General features: G+C 40.8%; 1 protein-coding gene across 7 annotated transcripts in view; it reads left to right on the top strand.

Annotated features, from left to right (window-relative positions):
• Positions 1-23,200, top strand: part of LOC121592209 (PX domain-containing protein kinase-like protein) — a 31,460-nt gene that overhangs the window by 2,718 nt on the left and 5,542 nt on the right. For 3 of the 7 annotated variants that reach the window (XM_041913611.1, XM_041913610.1, XM_041913614.1), the window contains 4 exons: positions 2,471-2,614; positions 2,729-3,586; positions 3,655-3,968; positions 4,158-4,482. In XM_041913611.1, coding sequence (XP_041769545.1) covers positions 2,471-2,614; positions 2,729-3,586; positions 3,655-3,968; positions 4,158-4,482 — 1,641 coding nt within the window. Of the gene's footprint in view, positions 1-179; positions 756-2,470; positions 2,615-2,728; positions 3,587-3,654; positions 3,969-4,157; positions 7,355-23,200 lie in introns of those variants that run through there. The other 4 variants (XM_041913616.1, XM_041913613.1, XM_041913612.1 and 1 more) reach the window with 4 other exon arrangements.

The following is a 23,200-nucleotide window of genomic DNA, read 5'->3' as shown; positions in this document are numbered from 1 at the left end:
GAGTCAGCGGGACATTGCTGACCAGTTAGCGCCTGGATTATCGACCTGCCGCTTACCGCTGCAAACTTTTGCGTGTGTTATTGATTCGTTCTTTTTTATTTTAGTTTTTATTTTAACTGAATTCCTCTCATTCCGTGAGAAGGGAGCGAGGGAATGGAGGAATCGAAATAGAACACAAAATTAAACCATTTCGTTCCCGCACTACGCAACGGCTGTAGCTCCAGCTGCACCTACCTACATTTTTCCGGCACAAAATCGTCCTGACTGCCTGGCGCCAGTTGGAAATAGTAATAACGTTAAACACAACAGCCAGAAGCAAAGAAGCAGGACAGTTTAAGCGTCACAGCCCGGCGGAGGCGGAAGGTGTCGATACAGGCGCAACAATCACGAGGAAGGCTGAAAGCAGTCGGTTCAACCTTCCGATCGATAGATGTTTTTGTTTTATACATTCCCTGTACCCTGCCTCCGACCGACCGACCGTGCTCGGGACGTGAATATCCTAGGTGATTGCCGGAAGGCGGCGACCGTTTGCTCTTTGCTGTCGCTTTGCGGCGCCACCCACAACTGTGCTGCTCGCACCTTTCGCTCTGTTCGGCCAGGGAGGAGGATGTGTTGGCAGCAGCAATGGCAGCCATAGTAGGACAGGGCTGGGCTGTTGCTCGCTTGTTCGCTGATGCATCCTACTTCCCTTTCATGGGGTGGCTGCAGGACGAACTCGCCCGATAGCGCTTGGCGCTTGCTGTAGCGTGTGATGGGTATGTTTTGTGGCTGGGCGTACAGTGGATGGTATGTGAATAGGAAAGGATATTTTTTAAATTATTTTGTATGTAATAATGAAATTTAGAAAAAATGAATAAGCATCGCAATGGTTTTTGATGACAAAGAGCATTGGCTCTTTTTGTAAACAAATTTACCAATTTTGTTCTAATTAGATAGAAAGTCTGAAAAGCGGAATGATGATGATGATGATGATGATGTCCCGCCCTTTCTCCTGCATAGGGTCGAGATGGACGAGATTATATTAAAGATAATTTGGAGAAGTACCATTAAAATAATAAATTCTGAACAAAAGCAAAAAAAAAAACGAATAAATGTTTGGGGACTTAATTCTGACCAGTGTCTCAGATTTGGGATAAACTCTTGCCGAACTTTACGTTAGTTATCCGTCACGCCCAGAGTTTATGTACCGGGCGCGAGTTTCGAGACTATACAGACACTTTCATTTTACTCTATTTAGTTATTCTATTTATTTATTTACTAATTAATTAATTAATTTATTAATTTAATCATTAATTAATTAATTAATTTATTTATTTATTAATTTATTTATATTTTTTAACTTGAAAAATAATCCAATGATCATCATCATCATCATCACTAACGTGGTGCCGATCAACGGAGATTTTGTACAGACACAGATAACAATAACATCTAATGTGGATAGTCTTTAACCTACTTCAAGCTAATAAAAGCAGGCACACGAATAAAAATAGATATTAAAATAACTACACAGTTTACAAAATAAGTCATCATATATCTTAATGTGACCCGCACATGATCGCTTCAATGCAAGAAGATTGGTCTCCTCAGTTATATTCCATAAAAGGTTGTAATTTGAATTGAATAACATTAAACAACAACGGGTTTGTACTTAAACTCGATGTTACATTCGGAGGCCTTGGCATTTCAGCAAATCTTATCCTATAGTGGTGCACATCTATCGCTCTTTGGATTCTTGTGGTTAGGTAGTCAGGCAACAGCCCATTCCGAAGAATTATCTCATTCCCCCCCTTTATTATCAAGAATTATTCTCATAGTCCAGTTCTTTAGTCTCTGTAATTTTTTATCTGTGTTTCATTGGCGAAGAATTTAGAGAAATTAAAAACTTATAAAGTTCTATTTTGCCAAATAGGTTCTATAGGGAACGGGATCTTTCGTTACTAGATTTGAGGTTATTGTTATTTTTGTTATTGTCCTGCTGGATTATTGTATCTGGTGGATTGGTGCTTTGAAACCAACACAGCGCACTGTATAACCACGTTAGCAAGCATTCAGTAGTGTAGGCGAGTCCCACTGGGAGCAAAGATACGACGTTTCGAACGTTTGTTACTGTATTTCCTTCGCTGCATATCTCCCCTGTTACGAGCTGTCCGTTACGCTCTCTAACCGGATTCGGTTTGCATCCTTTCTGTCCGATAGTATTAGGCATCTCATACTCGCTCGACTTCCTTCACACACACACACACACACACACTCTGTCTCTCCTTCGCTGTAGCTCGCAACCAAGGGTAGATGGTTGTTTATGTATCGTCCTGGCCGTGTGGCTACATCAGTTTCATTAAGGATACGGTTTTAATCGGATAACATTTTCTCTATCTCTTCTATCTTTTATTTTCCTTGCAATCTGCTTTCGCCATCGCTCCTGCTTCCTCGCTGCCCCTCACTACCTCTCCATTTGCTCGATCTGTAGGTAATATGCGCCCAGATTTCATCGCTGAACGGTTGAACGCATTACAGGAGTATATAAATCAAGTACTAATGAATCCCATTTTGGCATCATCGTTACCAACCAAAAAGTTCATCGATCCGGACAGTTACTCGACGCCGTTCCATGGTAAGTAGCCATCAGCTTCGGTAGCTTTTATTACCCACCCAAACCATGAATATTGTTTAATGTTTACGGGTTTTCTCTTTCCCTCTCTTCTTTCCTCCTCATTTTTCTGCACAGATTTGGCCCTACAGTATGCGTCGATGAGCCTGCGCACCGATGGCGTGTACACGCTCGGCCAGTCGCTCGGTCCGATCGGATGGCGGCTACGCAAGCACTACTTCAAGGTGGTGCACAAACCGCAGGGCAACAAGCATTCGCCCGGCCATTCCACCACCAAGCACCATCTGATCAAGTCGAGCTCGCAGTCGCACGGCAAGCAGCACACGACGCAGGTGTGCGTGACTACCTCGACCGAGAAGGACTACAACAGCAGCACGCGGGACCACAGTGGGCGCGACGATCTGATCCTCAGCTGGACCGAGTTCGGGCCCGATCGGTACATCGACGAGAAGGAGATCCACACGGTGCTGAAAAACTTTGGCGGCGTGCAGCATCCGTACATCGTGCCGATCGAGCACATTGCGTCGAACGACAGTGGCGCGCTGGTGATACGCAAGTTCTACAAGCAGGGCAGCCTGAAGGATGTGCTGTGCTCGGCCAGCCCGTGCAATCCGTTCCTATCGAAGTATGGCAGCCCGAAGGGTCGGACGCCGCTGCCGCTGAAGGATTTGGCGCTGTACGCGCGGCAGATCCTGGAAGCGATTCGCTTCCTCCACTCGAAGGGTATGGCGTGCGGGCACGTGCACTGCGGCAACGTGATCGTGGTGGACGGTATCGCGAAGCTGATGGATGTGGAGAACTTCATCTTTGGCGTGCCCTCCTTCTATCGGCCGTTCTTCGTGCAGCACAGCAAGATCAACACGTGCGAAGCGATCGACGTGTACGGCTTTGGCCACCTGCTGTACGAGATGTGTATGGGGTACCCGTTGCAGGATTCGTACGCGCGCCAGATCAGCGATTGCCCAGATAGCTTAAGTATGCTCTGCATTTAGTTAGCATGCATTAGTGATTGAACGTTGCGTTTTGTCACTTTTCGTCTGCAGAATCCTTGCTGGAGTCGATCCTGTCGAAGGACGCCTGCAAATCATCGCTGCCAACGCTGGACCAGCTGACAACGCACCCGTTCTTCGGCGAGTATGCGGGCCAGTTTAACGATTTGTATGCGACTACCATTGCTGTTCAGAAGCCACATCTAAAGTTCTCTACCAGCGCCAAAGAGCAGTTGAAGCTGGCGGTTCAAAAGACTGAGAATCGTGTCCGCGACGAACAGCGCTCCGTGAAGAACCAGAAGCGGCTGGTGCGGGTGCAAGAGATGATGACGTCCGAGGAGGAGAAGAAGAAAATCAAACAGAAAGCTGTGAGTAAATACTTTCCACCTGATTTTGCTGTTTTGGGACAGGTTTCCCTTTTTCGTTTGCTGCTGCTGTATTCCTAAACTTGCCTAATGTTTGTCAACTCCTTAATCACATTTGTGTGTGTATGTGTGCGTTCCTTTTCGTTGTTTCCGTTCCCCCGCTCTTCCCCTCCGTTTGCCCGTTCACCATAGAAACATGAGCAGAAACAGGCCAAGCTGCGTGCACAAAACTCTCTGCAGTTAAACAATGGGCCACCGACGACGGGTTCGGCTGGCATTACCGCAACGGTGCATCTGTCCAGCTCGACCGGCGGTATCGTCAAATCGGACAGCGCCAACAGCATTACCTCACCGCAGGAAGCATTGATGTCGCCGCCACCGCATGCGACGGACAGTGGCGGAAGCACATCGCCGCAGCCGCCCCCTTCTGCGCCACCGATTCCGGGACCACTGTCATCGGTGCCGCTGTTTGCAGCCGATTCCGACCCCAGCCAAGCACCCGGTTCCAGCGCCACAGGTAAGCAGCTCGCGAAGTCAATTTCCGGCGACGAGCCTACTACCGGTAACCGCAGCGCACTGCTCCAATCGATTTGTAATTTTAACAAAAGCGGACTGAAAAAGGTCGTTAGTCCAACCGAGGCGGGCGGTAAATAGAAGCAAAACGCTCACGCTAACTGGTCCGTCGCAAACGATCGTCCGTCGTTGTGTCCTGTCCTTCCTTAGCCCGAGTGAAAAGGCTGTTGTTAGCGAGGGATGGCGGCAGCGGCGTCGGCGGGTTTAGCGAAACAAAATGTGAAATGAAAGGAGATTAGATCACTAGCACGTTAGGAATTCTTTAAACGTTTAATGGTACGTTTCTATGTTTTGTGTGGCGGAAAGACTTTTAACTACCACTGGACTGAGGAGAAGTATGAAGCGCCAACCGGCGCACCTGAGAGAATCGTATGTGCAAAAATGAAAGAATCGTAAACACTGCGACACATCCTTCGCCACATCATTCGCTATATCTCTTAAAATCAAACCAGTGAATGGGTTTCGCAACACTTTCACACACACAGACACACAGGATGAGCACGATTTTTGGACCAATTTTTCATAACATTAGTAGCAAAATCAAATCCAAACGTACATGAATGAATAAACAACACTTGATTAAGAAACAAACAAACCTGTGGGCCCGAACGCAAACAGAGTTAAAAAACTAAAACATACTAAATGAACTATAAAACTGACCTGATCGTTGGAATAAATCATGTAGCCAAAGTAGTAGTCGAACGTAACAAGGAAACGAATGTAGACTAGAAATGGAACAGCAGGCAATATGGAAAAAAATTGCAATCGAAGAAGGTTTTTAGCTTTTTTTACCTTCGAAATTGTTCTAAAATAGTTCAAAATGCTGTTTTGTGCGTTAATTTTGAAGAAAGCTAGAATTTGTTTAAAACGCAAATGGAGTTTGTTTCTTAGGTCCCTTGTTACTTTTAATACTTTTGTTGTTTAATTTTTAGTTTTGTTATAATTATTATTTAATATTTCTATCATTTTATTCTGTGTTATCTACTCTTATCAAGCACATTGGTTTATTTTCACTGAAAGTAAATTATTTAGCTGTTTTTTGAGAGTTTTTTGTTTGTCTTCTTTTTAATCTGTATGTGTTACAACAACCACATCGTTGTTGTTTTCGCAACTCGAGTGTACACCTCAATGCACTGAGAATTGGTTATTGCTTGGTGATATGCTTCGTTTTACTGTGTTGCCAAATATATAAAAATGTTGATAGAATAAAAAGATATAGGCATGAAGTGAATAAAGAAAAGGACTGGAAAAATGTAACATGCACTAGAATGGCACCTCATTTGATGTTGATACGATGTCTAAAGGAATTGTTGCAAAGGAAAACCCCTCCAGACAGTGAAAATGTAAAGCATACAGAGCAAAAGTATTAGTCAAATATGAGTGTAGAGTTTATAGGTATGCAATTAACACGTGGGATTGATTTGTTTTTGTATTGTGCGTCCTGTCTAGCGATATTTTCTTAAGCTAGTTTTTGCTTCGTTCCTTATTAGTGCATACTATACGTGGGATATGCATGAGTGTGTATGACTACTATAACACAATTGTATGTTATTAGACTTTTAATGTGTTCTGGTTGTTTTGTTCGCCACATTAGACGGAAATCACAATCGATAACACAGAAAAGTTTTGCCTAACACTTTTCTACGTACCATCACCATGAAGATTATTTGTGATATGCTATCACCGTGCCACTAAATACAGTGATACGTATTGTGTCCATGCTAACGCACTTCCAAATGAAAAACAAAAATGTGTAAAGTTTGAAACATACCAGCAAATCTTCAAATCAGTATCAACAAGCGTATGAATGAAATGTGATATAAGTTTTACTGAAATGTTTCTTCAATTTGATGACCGTTTCAATACCTTCCATTTAGCGCATGATTTTCATTGTCAAACATTTTATAGAATAAGCGAAATGACTATGACTAGCAACATGAACAATTGAAAACGGATTTCGTCTAACATCTCAACCGCTGGAAATATTTCCCTGAGTTAACGCAAGGTGAGCCAATTGCGCCGCCATGGTTTATGAATTGTAGATGTATAGCTTAATAGTAACAACAATAATAATAACAATATATTACTATCGTCCGTTGTACTTGCCGAGAGAAGAAAGCAAAAAAAAAAACAAACAATTGTTCGCTGATGGAAATGATCTTATGAGCAAAACACATACATGCACATACACGTAAAGTCGAAGACACAAAACACTCATTCTCACTCACAGCAACACTAATTGATGCAACAAACAAGAGGGGACATCCTAAATCAAATCCAAATAAATTAGGCTTTTTTAAATTATCACGTGTAACACTGATGGTGATGAGGAAGGAAGAATTCTATTAACATTGTACTGTAGTAGTAGGGTGATACAATTCTGACGTGACGTGTGGTAGAGGCTAAAATGCATTCACAATGATTAAGAAAACCAAAAGCTACTAGACTTGCGCATAGATATCGCGTACGCGTATTTTATAGATGTTGCATACGCAGCGGACTCTTCGCTTGCATCATTCGGATACTGCTAGGTTTAGACATCTAGCATCTAGCCGCTATCTCCTGTGCTACTGCAATGTGATCGTGACCAGAGATCAGACGCGTCTGATCTCCCTCACTGCACTGAATCAAACTTCTTGACCCCGGTGACGTGGTGCGACGGTGGTGTATCCCAATCTTTTTCACGTGTTGCTTCAACGTCGTTCAAGTGAAAGGGTAGAGTATAGTTGCAAAAGCTGCAGCCTAGTGCAGTGCCGAAAAGTATTTGTGTAGTGCCATAACATTCTAGGTAAAAAATGAATATGGAAAAAACTGTACAAGACAGATCACAGAATGTACCAAGTCAGTTGAAAGGCGTGTAAATTGCAACTCAGCACACAGGGGCACAACAACGCCCTTGAACAGCTATGCCGTTGTGTGGGTTTTACTCGTTCCCGAACCTGTTTGCGCACTTTAGTACGAAATAAAACACACGATAAACAGAAATATCATACCCAAGGCGTGCTAGTCCACTGGGAAGCATTTTACTGTTGCGACAAATGTTACACTGAGAATCTTCTACACGTTATTATACATACATATACATGCATATATACATACCTATATTTACTAAAAGCAAAAGAAAAACTCATCTGATTACAGATAAAAACAAAATCAACAAAAGAAAATGCTGTATTTCTTAATATAATTGTGATTTATGTGGAAAAAGTGTATCCTGATATATATCTCCCTTTTATAACAATATTATACAATCATAAACGAAGTGAAAAGGGTATGATCGAATGGGGATCGTGATTGTACGCAACCGAACGGAATGCATGAATCAATGCGGTGAAGCGGTGGAACGCTGGAGGTACGCTTTAAAGACATGGAACAAGCATACACTGTAAAGGAAAGGATACTATTCATATTCACAACTGTGTCGTGCGTAAACTGTGCTGATTTAAAAACCAAACTCTAAAAGAAACAAACTAAATGTATGAACATTCCGTAATTAAGGTAATAAATCGTAAATACATTAGATCAAATCTCAACCACTGCTGTCCTAAATAAAGGCGTGTGTACTACGGCATACCAAAGTGGATATACATTTTAACATTAATTTGAAGGCTTGTTGCTAAAACCAAAACCTCAAAAGGTACTGTGGTGAGGCTAGCCGAAAACTAAAGTATTTAACGATCTGCTAACATAGAATCAATGACTTTTGGTGGTGCACTATTAGCATAATGTTGCATTGTGTTTACCTTTTTCTTGCTGTTTATTGGTTATGTTTAGCGTATAACATATAATATGGTTGCATCGATTCATCGGTAAGGCTGTTATTTGCATTGTTATTTTGAGGTAAAATTTCGCTGTTAAAATGGTGACATTTATTGTATTGTATTGGCGCTGTTATCAAAATTTCACTTTTTATTTGTGAATTGTTTAGTTATCTCTGTGTGGTATTGGATTTATTGACTTGCCTTTTAGCTAATTCTGTTTACACAGTACTCTGCATACATGTTTCACTGTCCGTATCCGTACTTTTTGTGCATTAATGTAATAAGTGAAAAGAAGGAACAAAAGTTAAACAAAACTTAAGGTAGCGCAAGTAGCAAGGAATCAATCAAACGAACGAACGTAAATCGTGCAAAGAAGAGAACCAGATAAACCAAATAAAAACCTAAACCTAAATAAACTAAATATAATAGAACTTTTGAACAAGAGAGCCAGAGAACGGGACAGAGATGGAAGATGGGCATTTCTCGTCCTCTTAATAAACGTACATTGTCGTAATTAAACATCCATCTCTCCTATCAATTCAACTTGTCATACGATTAGGATCTTGTATGAAGAGATGCATACTCCCATGTCGAAAGGTCCAATTCTGAGCAAGGGTACATCAATGAAGCAAGTAAGCTTCTTCGAACTATCGCAGAAAATCCACAAATAGCAGGAAGGAAACAAAGAAGAAAAACAAAAAAACAATCGTAAAACTGAATCTCTTAACAAACTTTCTATTGCAACCAATCACAACTGATAAATAAAGAACCTGTCTTAATTGGAGTAAATTATGGGATTTTTTTTTAATTAATATATTTGAATTCATACAGTTCAACAGCTATTTAACATTAGTTTGCATCACAATACAATTTCATTTCTTTCACATAATATGTCCCTGGCGGCAGCTTCCAAGACGCCCGATCTCCACCTGTTCTTGCTTCACCTGATCCAGTCATCGTGCTTTCCTGCGTCTTATGTCGTACTCATGCTCGTGGTTCATACTTCTCTTCCAAACTCCATACTCGAACACACCGCCACATATGGTCTGAAGGATGCGTCGATCAATCACGTCCAAATTGTTTGCATCCTCCGCTCGAATAGTTCAAGAGCCATGTCCATAGAGGACCACCAGACGAATCAATGTGTAATATATCTAAAATTCGTGCGGTCTAAAAGCCGTCTGAATCTTAACAGATGGTCAATTTCATAGTATGTACGATTCCCCTGCACAATGCGTGTCCGGATTTCGCTGCTAATGTCGTTGTCCGAAGTAACGACCGTCCCAAGATAGCAGAACTCCAATTTTTGGATTGATTATCTTCGCGTTGGAGTCGGGTGTACACCTCACACACCTTCGCTGCTGTCCTGCCGATGATGTCGACGTCATCCGCGAAGTTAAGAAATTGGAGAAACCGGTAGAGGATCTTGCCACGAATGTCGTTGTCTAGACCCCGTTCATGGTGGCCTCCAACAGCCGGATCAACTTCCCAGGGAAGTGGTAGTACCACTGCATGATGTTCCATAACTCACTCCGGTCTAGTGGTTGGAGCTCGGAATCGGACCTACCCGATTCTGACTACGTGTTTGGAATTAATTCCGATTCCGGAGTCGATTCCGGAACCAATTCCGGAGTCGATTCCGGAACCGATTCCAGAGCCGATTCCGGAGCCGTTTCCGTAGTTGACTTCGGAACCGATTCCGGAATTGACTCCGGAGCCGATTGCGGAGTTGACTCCTGCGGTGTGCCTTGAAGTCGATGAACAGGTGGTGCGTAGGGGCCTTGTGCTCTCGGCACAAGGTTGGTGGTGGATTTGCCTCTAACAGGAAAATCATTTTGTAAGTTTCTTAATCAATCCAAAACATGTGAGAACTACATAAAACAATACGCATTAGAATTTGCGAAGAAAAACAAAAAGGGGAATAAGCAGTTTCTTCTCTGTGTCAGTGTAGTAAGCGAATCATTATAGAGATGGCGCTAGTGTTTAACGTATTTTCATTTGAAATAAGGAGACAACTTTTGAAGCTCATTTTGTTCGAAGTGTCACGTCGGTTTGTCGGTGCTGTTACTAGCTATGACAAGGCAATTCAATGGTCTAAGAATATTTTATTAATTTTCAATTTTGGCGATACCCCCCCTCCCCCCGCGCCGGCCAGCAAACCATTACGGTGAGTTTGAATCAAACCCAAATGCAATCCCCCCCCCCCCCCTTCTCTCTCGATATCAACACGTGGCCTCAACTCCTTTTACAGCTTAGGGCCCCCGACACCCTGAATCCGCCACTGCTTGGTAGGCTTCTGCTACATAGGACAGTCGCAGACCAATGATGTCTATATCATTAGCGTGTGCCAGGATCTGGGTTGACTTATAGAAGATGGTTGCCGTAGTCTTCACCCTCAAAATACTCTGTACCGTGTGAAATTTTCAGTTCAGAAAATAAATAATTACCGCTGAAGCAAAATTGTATTTCTTTAAAAGTAAAGCCTTCCTTGCTTAGTCAGCTTAGTTCTGTTTTATCCATTTTGTCCTGCATTTCCAATGTAACGCATTGACACCCTAGGAATTTTGAAAATTATGCGGATTTTTTTATTTATATTTTAATTATTTACATTTCATTTTTTTTTTAAATTAATGCTAGCAAATTACATACAACGACTCATGACTCTTTAAATACTTTTTAAAATCTCGTAAATCAACACTTCACCTTTCAGCATTGATTAATTGTGCGTTGGTTTCATAAGAGCAATACGGAAACCACTCTTCCCATAATGTACAATATGTAGGTCAGACTGATTAACCTCTGTCGGTCATCCCGCATACATCCCTACCCCGTGTAGATGATGGGCTGTCTACCCATCGATCAGTTTACCAGTGGAACAATTATGTCAAGCTAACACGACATTATTCCCACCGGGTCAGCGGTAGGTAGGAATCAATTTAAGATAAACTTTCAATCCATTGACCGCATCACCACAGGCGCCTGGGGCTGGAAGCGATGCCAAAGGGATAAGGGGACAAAAACAAACACTACAATCGCTTGTTCATCGCTCTCGGTGCCATTGCCGGTCACGCCGGTGGGTAGCTCCAGCATTAAAGCTCCATTAATGTCTTTATTCATTCGTCCGATATCGTAACTCCTACGAGCTGCTCGGTGACGGTCGGCCATCGGTCTGGCAGAGTTGGGGTTTGACCTCCCAAAAAAAGGGTTTCAGTCTCACCAAACACCATCACCGAGCTGCATCTCTTTCGGTTTGCTGTGAAGTATCCTTTGCCGTTCTTTATCGTGCTGCCGTGCTTGCTGCCAGCGCTAAGGACAATGGTGAACCCGAACAGCGAACCATAACGCCCCGGTTTTTGCCCCGTCAGTGTCCGGTCCCGGACGGTCCCTGACCGCTGAAGTGCTCGCATCTGGACAAACAATAAACAAATTCATTAACCCCAACCGTGATTACTTATTACACTGTGCTGGCTTCGCACACGGGGTGGTGGGAAAGGCTCGTGTTGCGAGCAAGGCAAATTCCCCATGATCCATGTTTAACCCCTTTCCATCCGTGGAAGGCTTTTTCGCTTCGCGGCGAAGGAAGGTAGCAGTGCCATGGCGAACTCATGCACGTTGTGGTGGTACTGGAAGGGAGGAAAAGTAAACGAAGGACAGGGAAGGGAACGGTTTGAAAGGGGGAAAGTTGTTTGCTCTTTCATAAAGCCTCAACATAAAGACAATGTTTTGACGGAGCGACGGGGGTTGTTTCGCAGATGCGATGGTAGATTTATCGTAGCAGAACCGTGGCAGACGTGTCAGTTTTTCCGTCGTTCCACCCAAAAATGGTACACCTCGTCTAATGAGCACGGAGGGGATACGGAGAATGAATTAATGTAATGGATGAGTTGTTACGTTGTTGTATCGTTGAAACGGAACCCCTGCCGAACCCTTTACAGGTGTACCGGTGAACGCTTAAGCAAGACATGATCCGCGGACATGCGAGCACTAAATGGGCAATGTTTTAAATATTACATCGTTTAAACGGGGACGACGATAGGGGAAAATCGAAGGACAGGGGGATTGAATTATGGAATAAACGAGCTTGTAACGGTAGCGACTCAAAGGAATCAATTTCAGGAGAATGCTGTGGGGTATTGTTAGTCTGGTGGGCGTGGGGTACAGTGTTGGTGCTTTGTATTGAAAACATCGTCGAAGGGAGTTTCATGAAACGAGACAAAATATTTGAGGAATTCTAAGGGCAAAGGTTAGTGAAAAGGAGGTATGGACAGCAATGAAATTTTATTTAATTTTAATTTGCATATTAACTTTAGATACAACTGATTTACAAATGGTTATTCTTATTGCATGACTAAAGATGAAACAATTTGATGAAAAATTATGAAATATAAAAAAAGAATGATAAAATCACATACCGTTATGCTTCTAATTACGAACAGCTTCAAATTACGGACATTTGGCAGGTTTTTATAGAATATCTTTGTATGTAGGCACTGGCCATACCACTTTTTAATTTTATATGATTGCCATGATGTACTAAGATAAATTGAAAATGTGTCTGACCCCTAGTAGGCCCAGATGCCGCAGTATTTTTTTTCTGTCGGTCAGTTCACCACCAGCTCTGTTGGCCAGTTTACGTATAAAATTATGTAATGATAATAACAATTATAGAAACAACGATATTACAAGATGTATGTGACAAATGCATTGATGGCCGTACGAGAAAGACCGTCAATTCGCGAAGCAGTTCTTTGGTTATATTCATTTACGAGTAAAACAACATCCAAACCCTGTTGTATTTGAGACCGTTGTTTTGTCTGTCTAGGAGGACACCAACATACAGAATAAAGTATCCAGACCTTAAGTTAAAAAGTAAAAATTTGTAGTGTGTGTGTAAATTTAAAGGTTAGAAAAGGAATTTTGAGGCTATCCAGAATGTGAATCAAAACGTCCGTTATATGATACATGAGCTCGAAACTGTCCGGAATATGCAGAAGGTTTGCTTTAGTACAGTGTGTAATACAGATGTTTGGCCGATTAAAATTGAATTAGTTAGAAAATATTCGCTCGCACGGGGTGGCCCCGTGGTACAGGTTCGTCAACTCGAACGACTCAATAATATGCCCGTCATGGGTTCAAGCTCAGAATGGACCGTCTCCCCGTAGCAAGGATTGACTATCCGGCTACGTGGTAATGAATTGAGTCTCGAAAACCTGTATAGGCCGGCATGTCCGCGTAGGACGTTACGCCAAATAGAAGAAAATATTAAATACCAAAAACGTCCTAAGTGTCCGTAATTCGAAGCACACAAGAAAGCAAAATAGAAAGATCCACATGGTGATGATGATGATAAGTCCCACCTCTTACTCCAACACAGGTTTGAGAAGGACGAAAGTATCTATAAGATAATTCTACTCTAATAGTTGTTACGAAATGAATAAAAAAACGAGCAAGTGGTGGCTTCGAAAAACTCTCAGAGCAACCGTTCGAATCATACACACACCCAAGATGACCAACATAGTTTCATCAAGAAAAAACGGGTCATACTCCATCGAATACAATGGTATTCCCTAGCATCCTTTACGTAGTCCGCCAAGAACCAATAAATGGATCCGGCGCACCACTTAATTAACGGTAACACAACTGCGACATGCATATGGCCAGTTACACTAGTGCCAACCGCTGACTCCAGGGTCTCTGGCACTAATGGCAGGCTCCAGGGCACTACCTTCCGAAGCAGGAGAATCTAATGTATCCCTTACGTAGCTCGCCAAGAACCAACTAGTGGATCCGGCGCACTACTTATCGGAACACAACTGCAACATGCATATGGCCAGTTCCACTAGTGCCAATGGTTGGCTCTAGGGCACTACCTTCCGAAGCAGGTGAACCTAAAGTATCTGGAATTGGCCACTTACATTCATCAATGAGTGAATCCGGTTGTGACCTCCCAGACCGTGTGCAAACCGTAAATTCCCCCAAATAGATCCCGAATGTTCACTTCAACGCGCGCGTGTCTCAAACCTATGTTGTCTCTTTCTTATATTTTTTCTAATTTAAATTTTCATATATAAAGAAAAAATCTTATCATCATCATCAATATCGTGATGACAACTGTATTTACACATTACATAGTGACATAGGACATCTACACATATTTCACGTTACACAGTTTGCTTAACATGTCATTTATGTTTGCACTTACGTTTGAAATCAAATAAGTTTCTCGCATTCTTAATTTCTCCGGGTAATCTGTTGTACCGTTGAATCCCTTTGAAGAACAAAGAGTTTCTGGCACTTTGTGACTGCACGTTGGGTACCCTCGGCTCATTAGCCCTTCGTGTGCAGTGCCGGTGGACGTCGTACCCCCGAATTATGCTCTCCCCCAGATACCCAGGCAACAGACTTTTTAACATTTAAAAAATAAAGATCATGGTCTGGTATACAATCCTCTGCTCTACGGACATCCATTGAAGAATATCTAACATAACAGTGGTCGGCGTACGTCGACCGCACCCTAGTACTATCCTCATGATGCGATTTTGCAACCTTTGAAGCCTTTTAATTTTCCCCTTGTTGCCAAGAAATAGAATGGACTAGCAAAAGTCAAAGTGCGGCGATACCAATGATTTGTAGAGGTGAACTTTCCCAAAGAAGTCGAGATCCTTCGCCAATCTACTTATTACTCCACACTTCTTAGCCACTTTAGCGATGACCCAGTCAATGTGAGCGTGGAACTTTAACCTGTCATCTAGGATTACCCCTAAGTATTTAGCCTGTCTAACTCTTTCGATTCGTTCCGAATTTATCGCAATAGATGGAGGTTCGTCCAATACACCCGCAGACATCACCATGTAATAAGTCTTGTTAATGTTTAATGCCAGCTTTTTGTGCTTCAGCCATCCATCCAGAGCGTTTAAATCGGTATTAATCAGAGACTCTGCTTGCTTGATATCTTTGTGCGAGATAAACAGAACAGTATCGTCGGCAAAAAGATTGATCTCACAAGCCTTCAAAACCTGTTTCATGTCATTGATATACATGATAAACAAAATTGGTCCAAGAACACTACCTTGTGGAACACAAAGGGTGTTTTCTATAGGCTCTGATACAGAGTTATCAAATAAAGTTCTCTGAGTTCTGTCTTTTAAATAACTTTCGAACCAACTGAGCTCCCTCCCCACAATACCAAAACGCCTTAAGGTAGAAAGCAACAATGGCCTAGATATTGTTTCAAATGCCCGTTTTAGATCCAAGAAAACAGCAACTATCGATTTCCTCCGATCCATCAACATCCACCGATCCATCCACCTCGCCAGTACAAGATTCAGAGCAGTCTCACAAGAGTGTCCTTGCCGATATCCTGATTGCTCTCGGATCAACAGCTCGCTTCCATTCAGAATCTGAACCAATTGCTCCTTAACTACTGTCTCCAGCACCTTTTCGAGCACATGCAACATGTTGATAGGACGAAAATCCTCCGCATTGACAGCTCCGTTCACCTTAGGAATCGGTATTATGAATGATTCCTTCCATGTTTTTGGGAAAATGCCACTCTCTAGCGATTCATTTATCACCATCAAAAGGTCATCTCCTATCACATAACAGCAATCATAATGGCTTATCATCTAGAAAAGAATAAAATTTAAATAATTGTATGAAATGGAAAATTGTTGACCACAATATGCGACACGATATTAAAAAAAAATAAAATATAGCAATACTAACAGAAAACAAATGACCAAAGAACATAAACGTCAAACAAATAAATTTTGGATAAATTTGAATAGAAAATCAATTAATATGTATTATAAATAAAAGTAATACAATAAACAATAGAACAAAAGTAATATAAAGAACAAACTGTCATAAAAAATGAAAAACGTATGGAAGGTTTTAAAAGTTTTCTATAATTTAGTCCATTTTTGATTTAAGTAGTGTTTTAAAAATACATTGCATAGAATGTAATGTCTTTTTCGTCTTATCGTATATGGGTCTGGTCTTTCGTATATGTTTTTTAATTATCTTCCTGTTTTGTTCATCTATTCTATAATTAATTATAACAAGAGAAGCTCTTTTCAAATGTTCACCATTCAGTTTTCTTTGCTTTAATCAAATCGGTATTCAGCATTTTCCACCTTTCCTTTTTTCCTTCAAACAGTACATATCCCCATTATCTATGCCGCTTTGGTTACATTGAAATGTCGTTTTTGCTTTGTTTCATATTAACAGAAAACTAGCACACAAAACCATACCACAAACCACTGCCACACTGTGACTATACGGTGTGGGTAAGAATAGACTGCAAAAGGGAACAATCCATAGCTATGGAAGCGGTGGAACAAACTGGTACGGGAAAAAGGATCCAACGTAAAAAGGATTATGACCGCGAACGAGGACATCGCAGTATAGCGTTTTCAAACAACACGTGCTAGCTGAACGATAGCTCAACAAAAAGAAACGAATTACATGACGGCTAATGAGTTGTTTCATCGCCCCAATTCGCTGGAGAGGCGAGGCCGTGGCGGATTGCTACGCGAGATTTTGACCAGCCGGGTTCAGGCTCGGGTTCATTGGGGTGGGCAAAGAGTGTGTTTGCATGGATGAGATACGGCAACCACAGGATATTTGATGTCCAAAATGCTTTTAAAATCCGATGCGTTTTCCTGTGGTTTGGTAGGTTGTACTTTGTGTGGATGGCATGGCAGATAATTAGTTGGAGATGCGGAAGCACAAATTGAGTAAATATTTGTGTTGTATGTTTGTATTATCCTGCTAAAATTCGTAACCAAACCAACATTATTCTATTCCGGAAATTGTGAGTAATTTACTACAGTAGCAATTCAGTAGTATCCTAAGTGCAAGTCGAGCATGGAAACGTGCTTATCCTCTTAGCGATGAAACGTGATATACGAGCGAATTTGACGAATTTTACAACATCATACAGACGGTCGATGATTAGTGTTTTTATTCGCTCGTGTCCTTTTGTCCCAAGCTTCGACCATTGACCGGCTCGACAAGACACTCATTAGAGTGCATCGTGTGCTACGCCGGCTATTCGTTTTTGCGCGTCGTTATGATGAAATTTTGAGAACGAAGAGGCAAAACCTCCCTTCCATGCTCGGTCTACCCTAGGACAAACTGAGTGAGAGCGTTTTTATGTTATTCTTCTTTTACGAATTCTGTTGAATGCTAAGCGATCGTCCAGCCAAGTCCACAGCTTGCCATATACCTTTCGAGGTTGCCCGTGGTCTACCCTAGTGGGCTAGTGGAATCGTTTGTTTTTTTTACTTAAACATCAACTGTTCGTAACAGCAGTCTTTTGTCTCGGAGCAGTAAATTATGGGTGTCCAGCTTTAGTTTCATCCTTTACCGAAAAAGGATCACTCTCCATTCATTTCATAACGATGAATATCTAATGGAGTCTGCTGGCGACGTGCTCTTCTAGCAACGGTGCAAAAACGAGGAGTCACAAAAACGAGGAGCCGGGGACAGCAAAGACTTCATTTTGATCAAACGACAAATGACACGGGGACAAGATGGGGAAACGAGACGATGGACAATTGGTGAGGAAACTGGGAAGAATTTAATTTTGTTTTAATACCCCAAATCGAGGTAATGCGTTTGAGGAGGGGGGGGGGAGGGGGGTTTGGAGTTGATGAAAGTTGAGATGGAGATTGTTTTTGTTAGAAGTGTTCCTTCCTAGTCTCACTGCAAACAGGAACGATCTTTAAGCATGATTGGTTGGGAATTATGTTTAAAAACTTGCAGAGGGCTGATAAATGAATGAAAAGATAAATAAGAAGGTTTCACATCAAAACTCAAATAAACTGTAAAAGATATAAAATCAAATAAACTACTTTTGAATGTGTCCTTTAAAAATAATGATTCAATAATTTAATGCAATTTAGTTCAAAGCCTAGAATTTAGCTGTGCTATATAAATTTAACTGCTTCCTTCTTACTTTTATACTTAAATAGCTAAAGAACGATATTTTTAAATTGTTTCTGCTTATTAGAGTATCAATCAATGATGGTGAAAACTTACAGCACGTCCTACAAATTATAGTAATTAGACGACGAAGACCAGGCGTCTCCATTGCGGTTCTAAAATATATCAATTTTATCAATGTTTTATTTTTTTTACAATGAAAATGATAAGATCAAATGATTGTAAAAAATGATATGATAGAAATATTTTTTTGTATATCTTATTATTACATATTATATTGTTTCTACATCGTTTTCCAACGTCAATCAACCTAGTCGTATCTCACACGTTGTAAATGGTATAAAGTTGACATCATCGATGATGTAAAATACAAACAGTTATTTGAGTATGTTGTAATGATTAGATGCTTTAAATGTTAAATGATGTTTTAAAAATTTAAAAAATAGTCTATTGGCTATTTTTTTACTTCAAGCAAAATTACACAAACAATTTCTATATTTCGGATGAAAATCGGGAAGATTATGATACGTGGTTACATTAGGCACTTTAAAAACGTGATGAAACATAATAAAAGCCATTCTTTCTTTGGAAAAATGCGTTATACGTATTTTGTATATCTATAAATTTTGTTATTTTATGGATTAATTTGATTTTATGTTTTCGGAATAATGAGATCGTTATCCTTTTCCTGGTGTTTCTTTCATAATATGAACATTTTATTTTGTATCAGTGTTTTGACTTCATACACACACAGTCGCCATATATTCTATTTTCTGACTTTGCGGCTCCCTTGGACAGTTCCTTAGACCACTTACTGGACAAATTTTTTCATACTGGTTTGAGGACACACTATAGCTATGCTCATGCAAAAAATCAGATCGATATCTTTAAAATTTCAGGTAAATACCGTTTGCGCAAGGTTCGAACAGTAGTAGTACAGTATTTTTAAAAGCGTGTCATTGTTAACCATAATTTTAAAGTCATTAATTTTATTTAGAATAAAAATTAAACATAAAATTTAGAATTTAGTGTACATTACTGTCTCGAATTGCTCGGCACATTTTACTCCCGGCCTCGGTTACTTTCGTAAATCTAAATCATATTCAGCAAGGTAATAATTAGGACTTTATACCAAAAGCGCATCCCGGTAACATTTTAGATGTCCTTGCATAGACCGTATAAGACAAGCATGTTTCAAAATCAGAATCATTCATTGACAATTTGCCATTACCTTTGACCAAAATGTTACTTCCTTACTAGCTGAAAGCCTATTGGAATCAATTTGTTACAACCGATAGATTTGACGTGACGTTCTACCAATCTTTTTTTTCACGTAAACTCGATGTCACTACCGTGAATCATAATTGTTTGTTTCAACCACTCTCCAAAAGCGGATGTTTTTTTAAGACTTCTCCACAATGGGATATTGAAATTTGTCATTTTAAATCTTTTTTCCGGCTCTTAACTTTTTTTTAAAGAATTATGTATAAAAACTAACAAAATGTTCATCATTACTTCATTCCTCATATTTTTAAAAGATTTAAAAACTTGAAATGTTTAAATAACAATAACACCCTCTTCAAAAATAATAAGTTACTTTATTTGGCTAATTCGGACCGTAGAGCGCTTGGCCTAGGTTATGTAGTACGCATATGACCACTGAAAATAGTCCACTAATCAATGATAACTGATATCAAACGCTTTTAGAATCATACTGGCCAATATTGGCACTCTATTTGGTTATTTTGCAAAGGAATGGGAGGAAACTGTCTGACTTTCTGTGGACCGCATAAATTTGATACCTTTTTCCATTTTTTACATCAAACACAAATTGCGCAAAATGATGCAAAGCAGAAACAAATGTCGAATTTAGGTCATTTGAAAGTGTCTTATGTATCTTTTATTTTAATTGTTTAATCATGCTTTCTACACTTTCAATTTTCTACACTTGTTCCTATATTTTTGAACTTGTCCCATGAGTGTTTTCTAGACGATAAATGACGATTTGCGAGACAGCAACAAAAACGGAAAAGTGTGAAAAGACTTAGCCCTATTTTGTGCACCATAGACTATTGCATTTTCCCTACACTATTGAGCACAAAATCACGAACCAGTTCGCTTCAACTCGCCAAAATGAAGTAATCCCGTTTCCGTAGATAAACAAAACTGTCACAATCTTAAATGACAGGAAACTTCATCTGCAGCATACGACAGCATACGGCAGCCTACTGCAGATGTCACGTTCGCTACTATACAGCCAACCACTATCGTTTACTGCTGTGTTATATCTTCGCTTACAACAACCGTACACCGTACACTAAACCGACCGAGCAAACTTTCGCCCGACGATCACCTTACCACCGTGTGCCATCCCGTAGACAGTTTCGTTTATTGATCAAACAAGTGTTGTTTATTTTCAGATCTCTTACACTAACCACTCCTTACTGGTTTGATAGTCCCGTACCCTTTGCCACTTTGCCCTTTGCCACTGTTGGTGCTGGACTACTTTCCTCCCCCGGTGGTGGAAAAGAGACAGTAACAACAACAAAAAACAACAACTTCCAAATGGGATTCTTTTGTATAACGTTTTGTGGTTGTGGGCGAAGCCTTCAGTAACCCGCAAGGGGAAGGTGACAGTAAATGAGGCCTTCTTTGCCTTCTCACTAACCCTCCATCGGCCCATCGTCTCGGTGCGCCGAGTGAGCAGCAAAGCGACCACGATCGCTCGATTAATTGGAACATCTAACGATGGAACTTTTTGCCTTATGTGTGCAGAAGGGCTGCGTGTTTATGCACGAGGGAGGCAAAACGATTAAGTAAGTTGTACCGAGCAATCCAGCAGTGGCAGTGGCCCGACTGTTCTGGTAACTCGGGGCTCGGGAGTACAGCCTGGTAGAAAAGCAGCCCCTCAGAAAGCATCCCGTGTAGCAAGCTTCATTATGTACATGACTTGCAGGGAATGTCGTACTTTTATCTGTGCGTCTTTAACGCAAATGAGTTTTCGTTTGTTTTCAGCGGAACGCTCTCCCGGGAAGGCACGGTTGTGGGAACGGTTAAGAGTTGTCGAGTTTTCCGCGGCTTTCCCGACTTCAAGAGCCGGGTTCAAGGTCGCTGCGTGATGCGGTGTCGCCGCGGGGCGCACTCTCGATGTCATAACTTTCCGCTTAATATGACAGCGAAGGGTTATTAGGTTTGGCACCGTGTGCACCGTGAATCCATGGGGCGTTATTGTGTGTTCTTTTACCTTTCCACGTGGCAGGATTCACATACACACACACAGACACAAACGTACAATTCTTGATTGTGCCGCACAGTGGCAGCATTTTGTTGGCAAGGGTAATCAAAAATGGATGCGCACCACCAGTGGGACGACTTTAAAGACGAACGCAATTAAACGAAGCAGTTCTTTTGCCCGCCCGTATCGATTGGGGGGAAACAAGCGGCTGGCTTTTCAGCGTCTGTTTTATAATTGATTTAGCTGTTGAAAAATAAAACAACGACTGCATGGGTTAAGAGAAGTTGGTATGAAATAAAAATGCCTTGGCATATTAAATTGGAGCTGGTAGCGTTGATTGATTTAAATTTGAGCAATTTGCAGTATTTTATTTCACTAGCTTTATGGTTTTGTTATTTAATGGTTGAGTTTGCTAAATTTCCACCAAAAATCAATCTGTTTACAACATTTCCAATATTATTTTCTTTAATGAAACATATTCACTTACAAGGAATTTTAAATACGTATAACACTAAAAATATGTATCTTTACATAAAATCTAACTAATATCACAAGTAGGTGTAACATTGGTTGCTCTAAATTTGCACACTTTTATTCAGATGTCCATGGGGTTCTTTTTGGTTTTTTTATTTGTGTTTTTTAGAGTTATTTTATTTTTTTTCTAGGTATCCGATATTCATTTATATTAGAATATCATACTCGGATACCTTTTTCAAATTTTTCAACAAAAAATAGAGATAAAAATGTCCTTCTATTGTTTACTTTTGGTGGGTTATTGATTAAACAAGTTTGATGCTTTGACAAATAGTACAGAATTACCAAAAAATCCTTCTCGCTATTCTGCCGTACATTTTCCTTTATATTAATTTGTAGTATATATTGTATTCTGCATGGTGACATCGTGTCTATGTAGCTTTATCGTTATTTTAGCTTTAATTTGTCTGATAGCACGTTTAAAGCAGCTTTTAACAAAGCCTATCCTAACTCATTTTAAATAGCAAAATTGTACTGGTTTTCACGTTGATATAAGTTTCAAAAATGTTGTATTTGCCAGCTACATGAAAATGACGCAGAAGCTTGCTACGAGACTGTGTCATGAATTTTCTAAAAATACTCTTTCCTTCTGCAACACATTTAAGTCACAAAGGTAACAAGAAATCAGCAATAACACCTGTTTAACAACATTTTTTCAAAAGTCTAAAACAAATCTACTGATTTTAAACATCAATTTGAATTATTTTCGTTTTTTGTTCTAGCCAATCCATCCAATGCCATTTTCCCAACGGTGCAATTGATGCCACATCCGATCGCACAACTAACGCGTTCCGTCCGCTAAGCAAAGCTAACAAACATCCATTCCAGCCTGACACACATTTGGCGTGCCGTTTTAGTTTTTCGAAGCCGCGTTTGATGTTTACCGATTGCTATACGCCCTCCTTACCGCTTATTGTCGTACACCCACTAACCCATACTGATCGGGATGGGTTTCTTTCAACGGGTGCGATGGTTCAACGGAACCTTTGCGGTGGTGGTGGTGGTAGTGCTGATGCAACGAAAAAAAAAAAACACAAACGAACTCTCTTCTATCAAAAACAAATCGTGCCCTTCAGTCGCTACTAACGAGCGTGCTTGAACGCGTGCTCAAAATCCTTCCAATTTAAGGGTTGGAAGAGCGAACCTTGGTTTCTGCCCCGCACATTCCTTGTTGCCGCCAGTTC

Source organism: Anopheles merus, chromosome 2L (genome assembly GCF_017562075.2).
Source record: "Anopheles merus strain MAF chromosome 2L, AmerM5.1, whole genome shotgun sequence".
NCBI lineage: Eukaryota > Metazoa > Arthropoda > Insecta > Diptera > Culicidae > Anopheles > Anopheles merus.
Note: the sequence above shows the minus strand (reverse complement) of the source record. Positions and strands in the feature narration are given on the sequence as shown.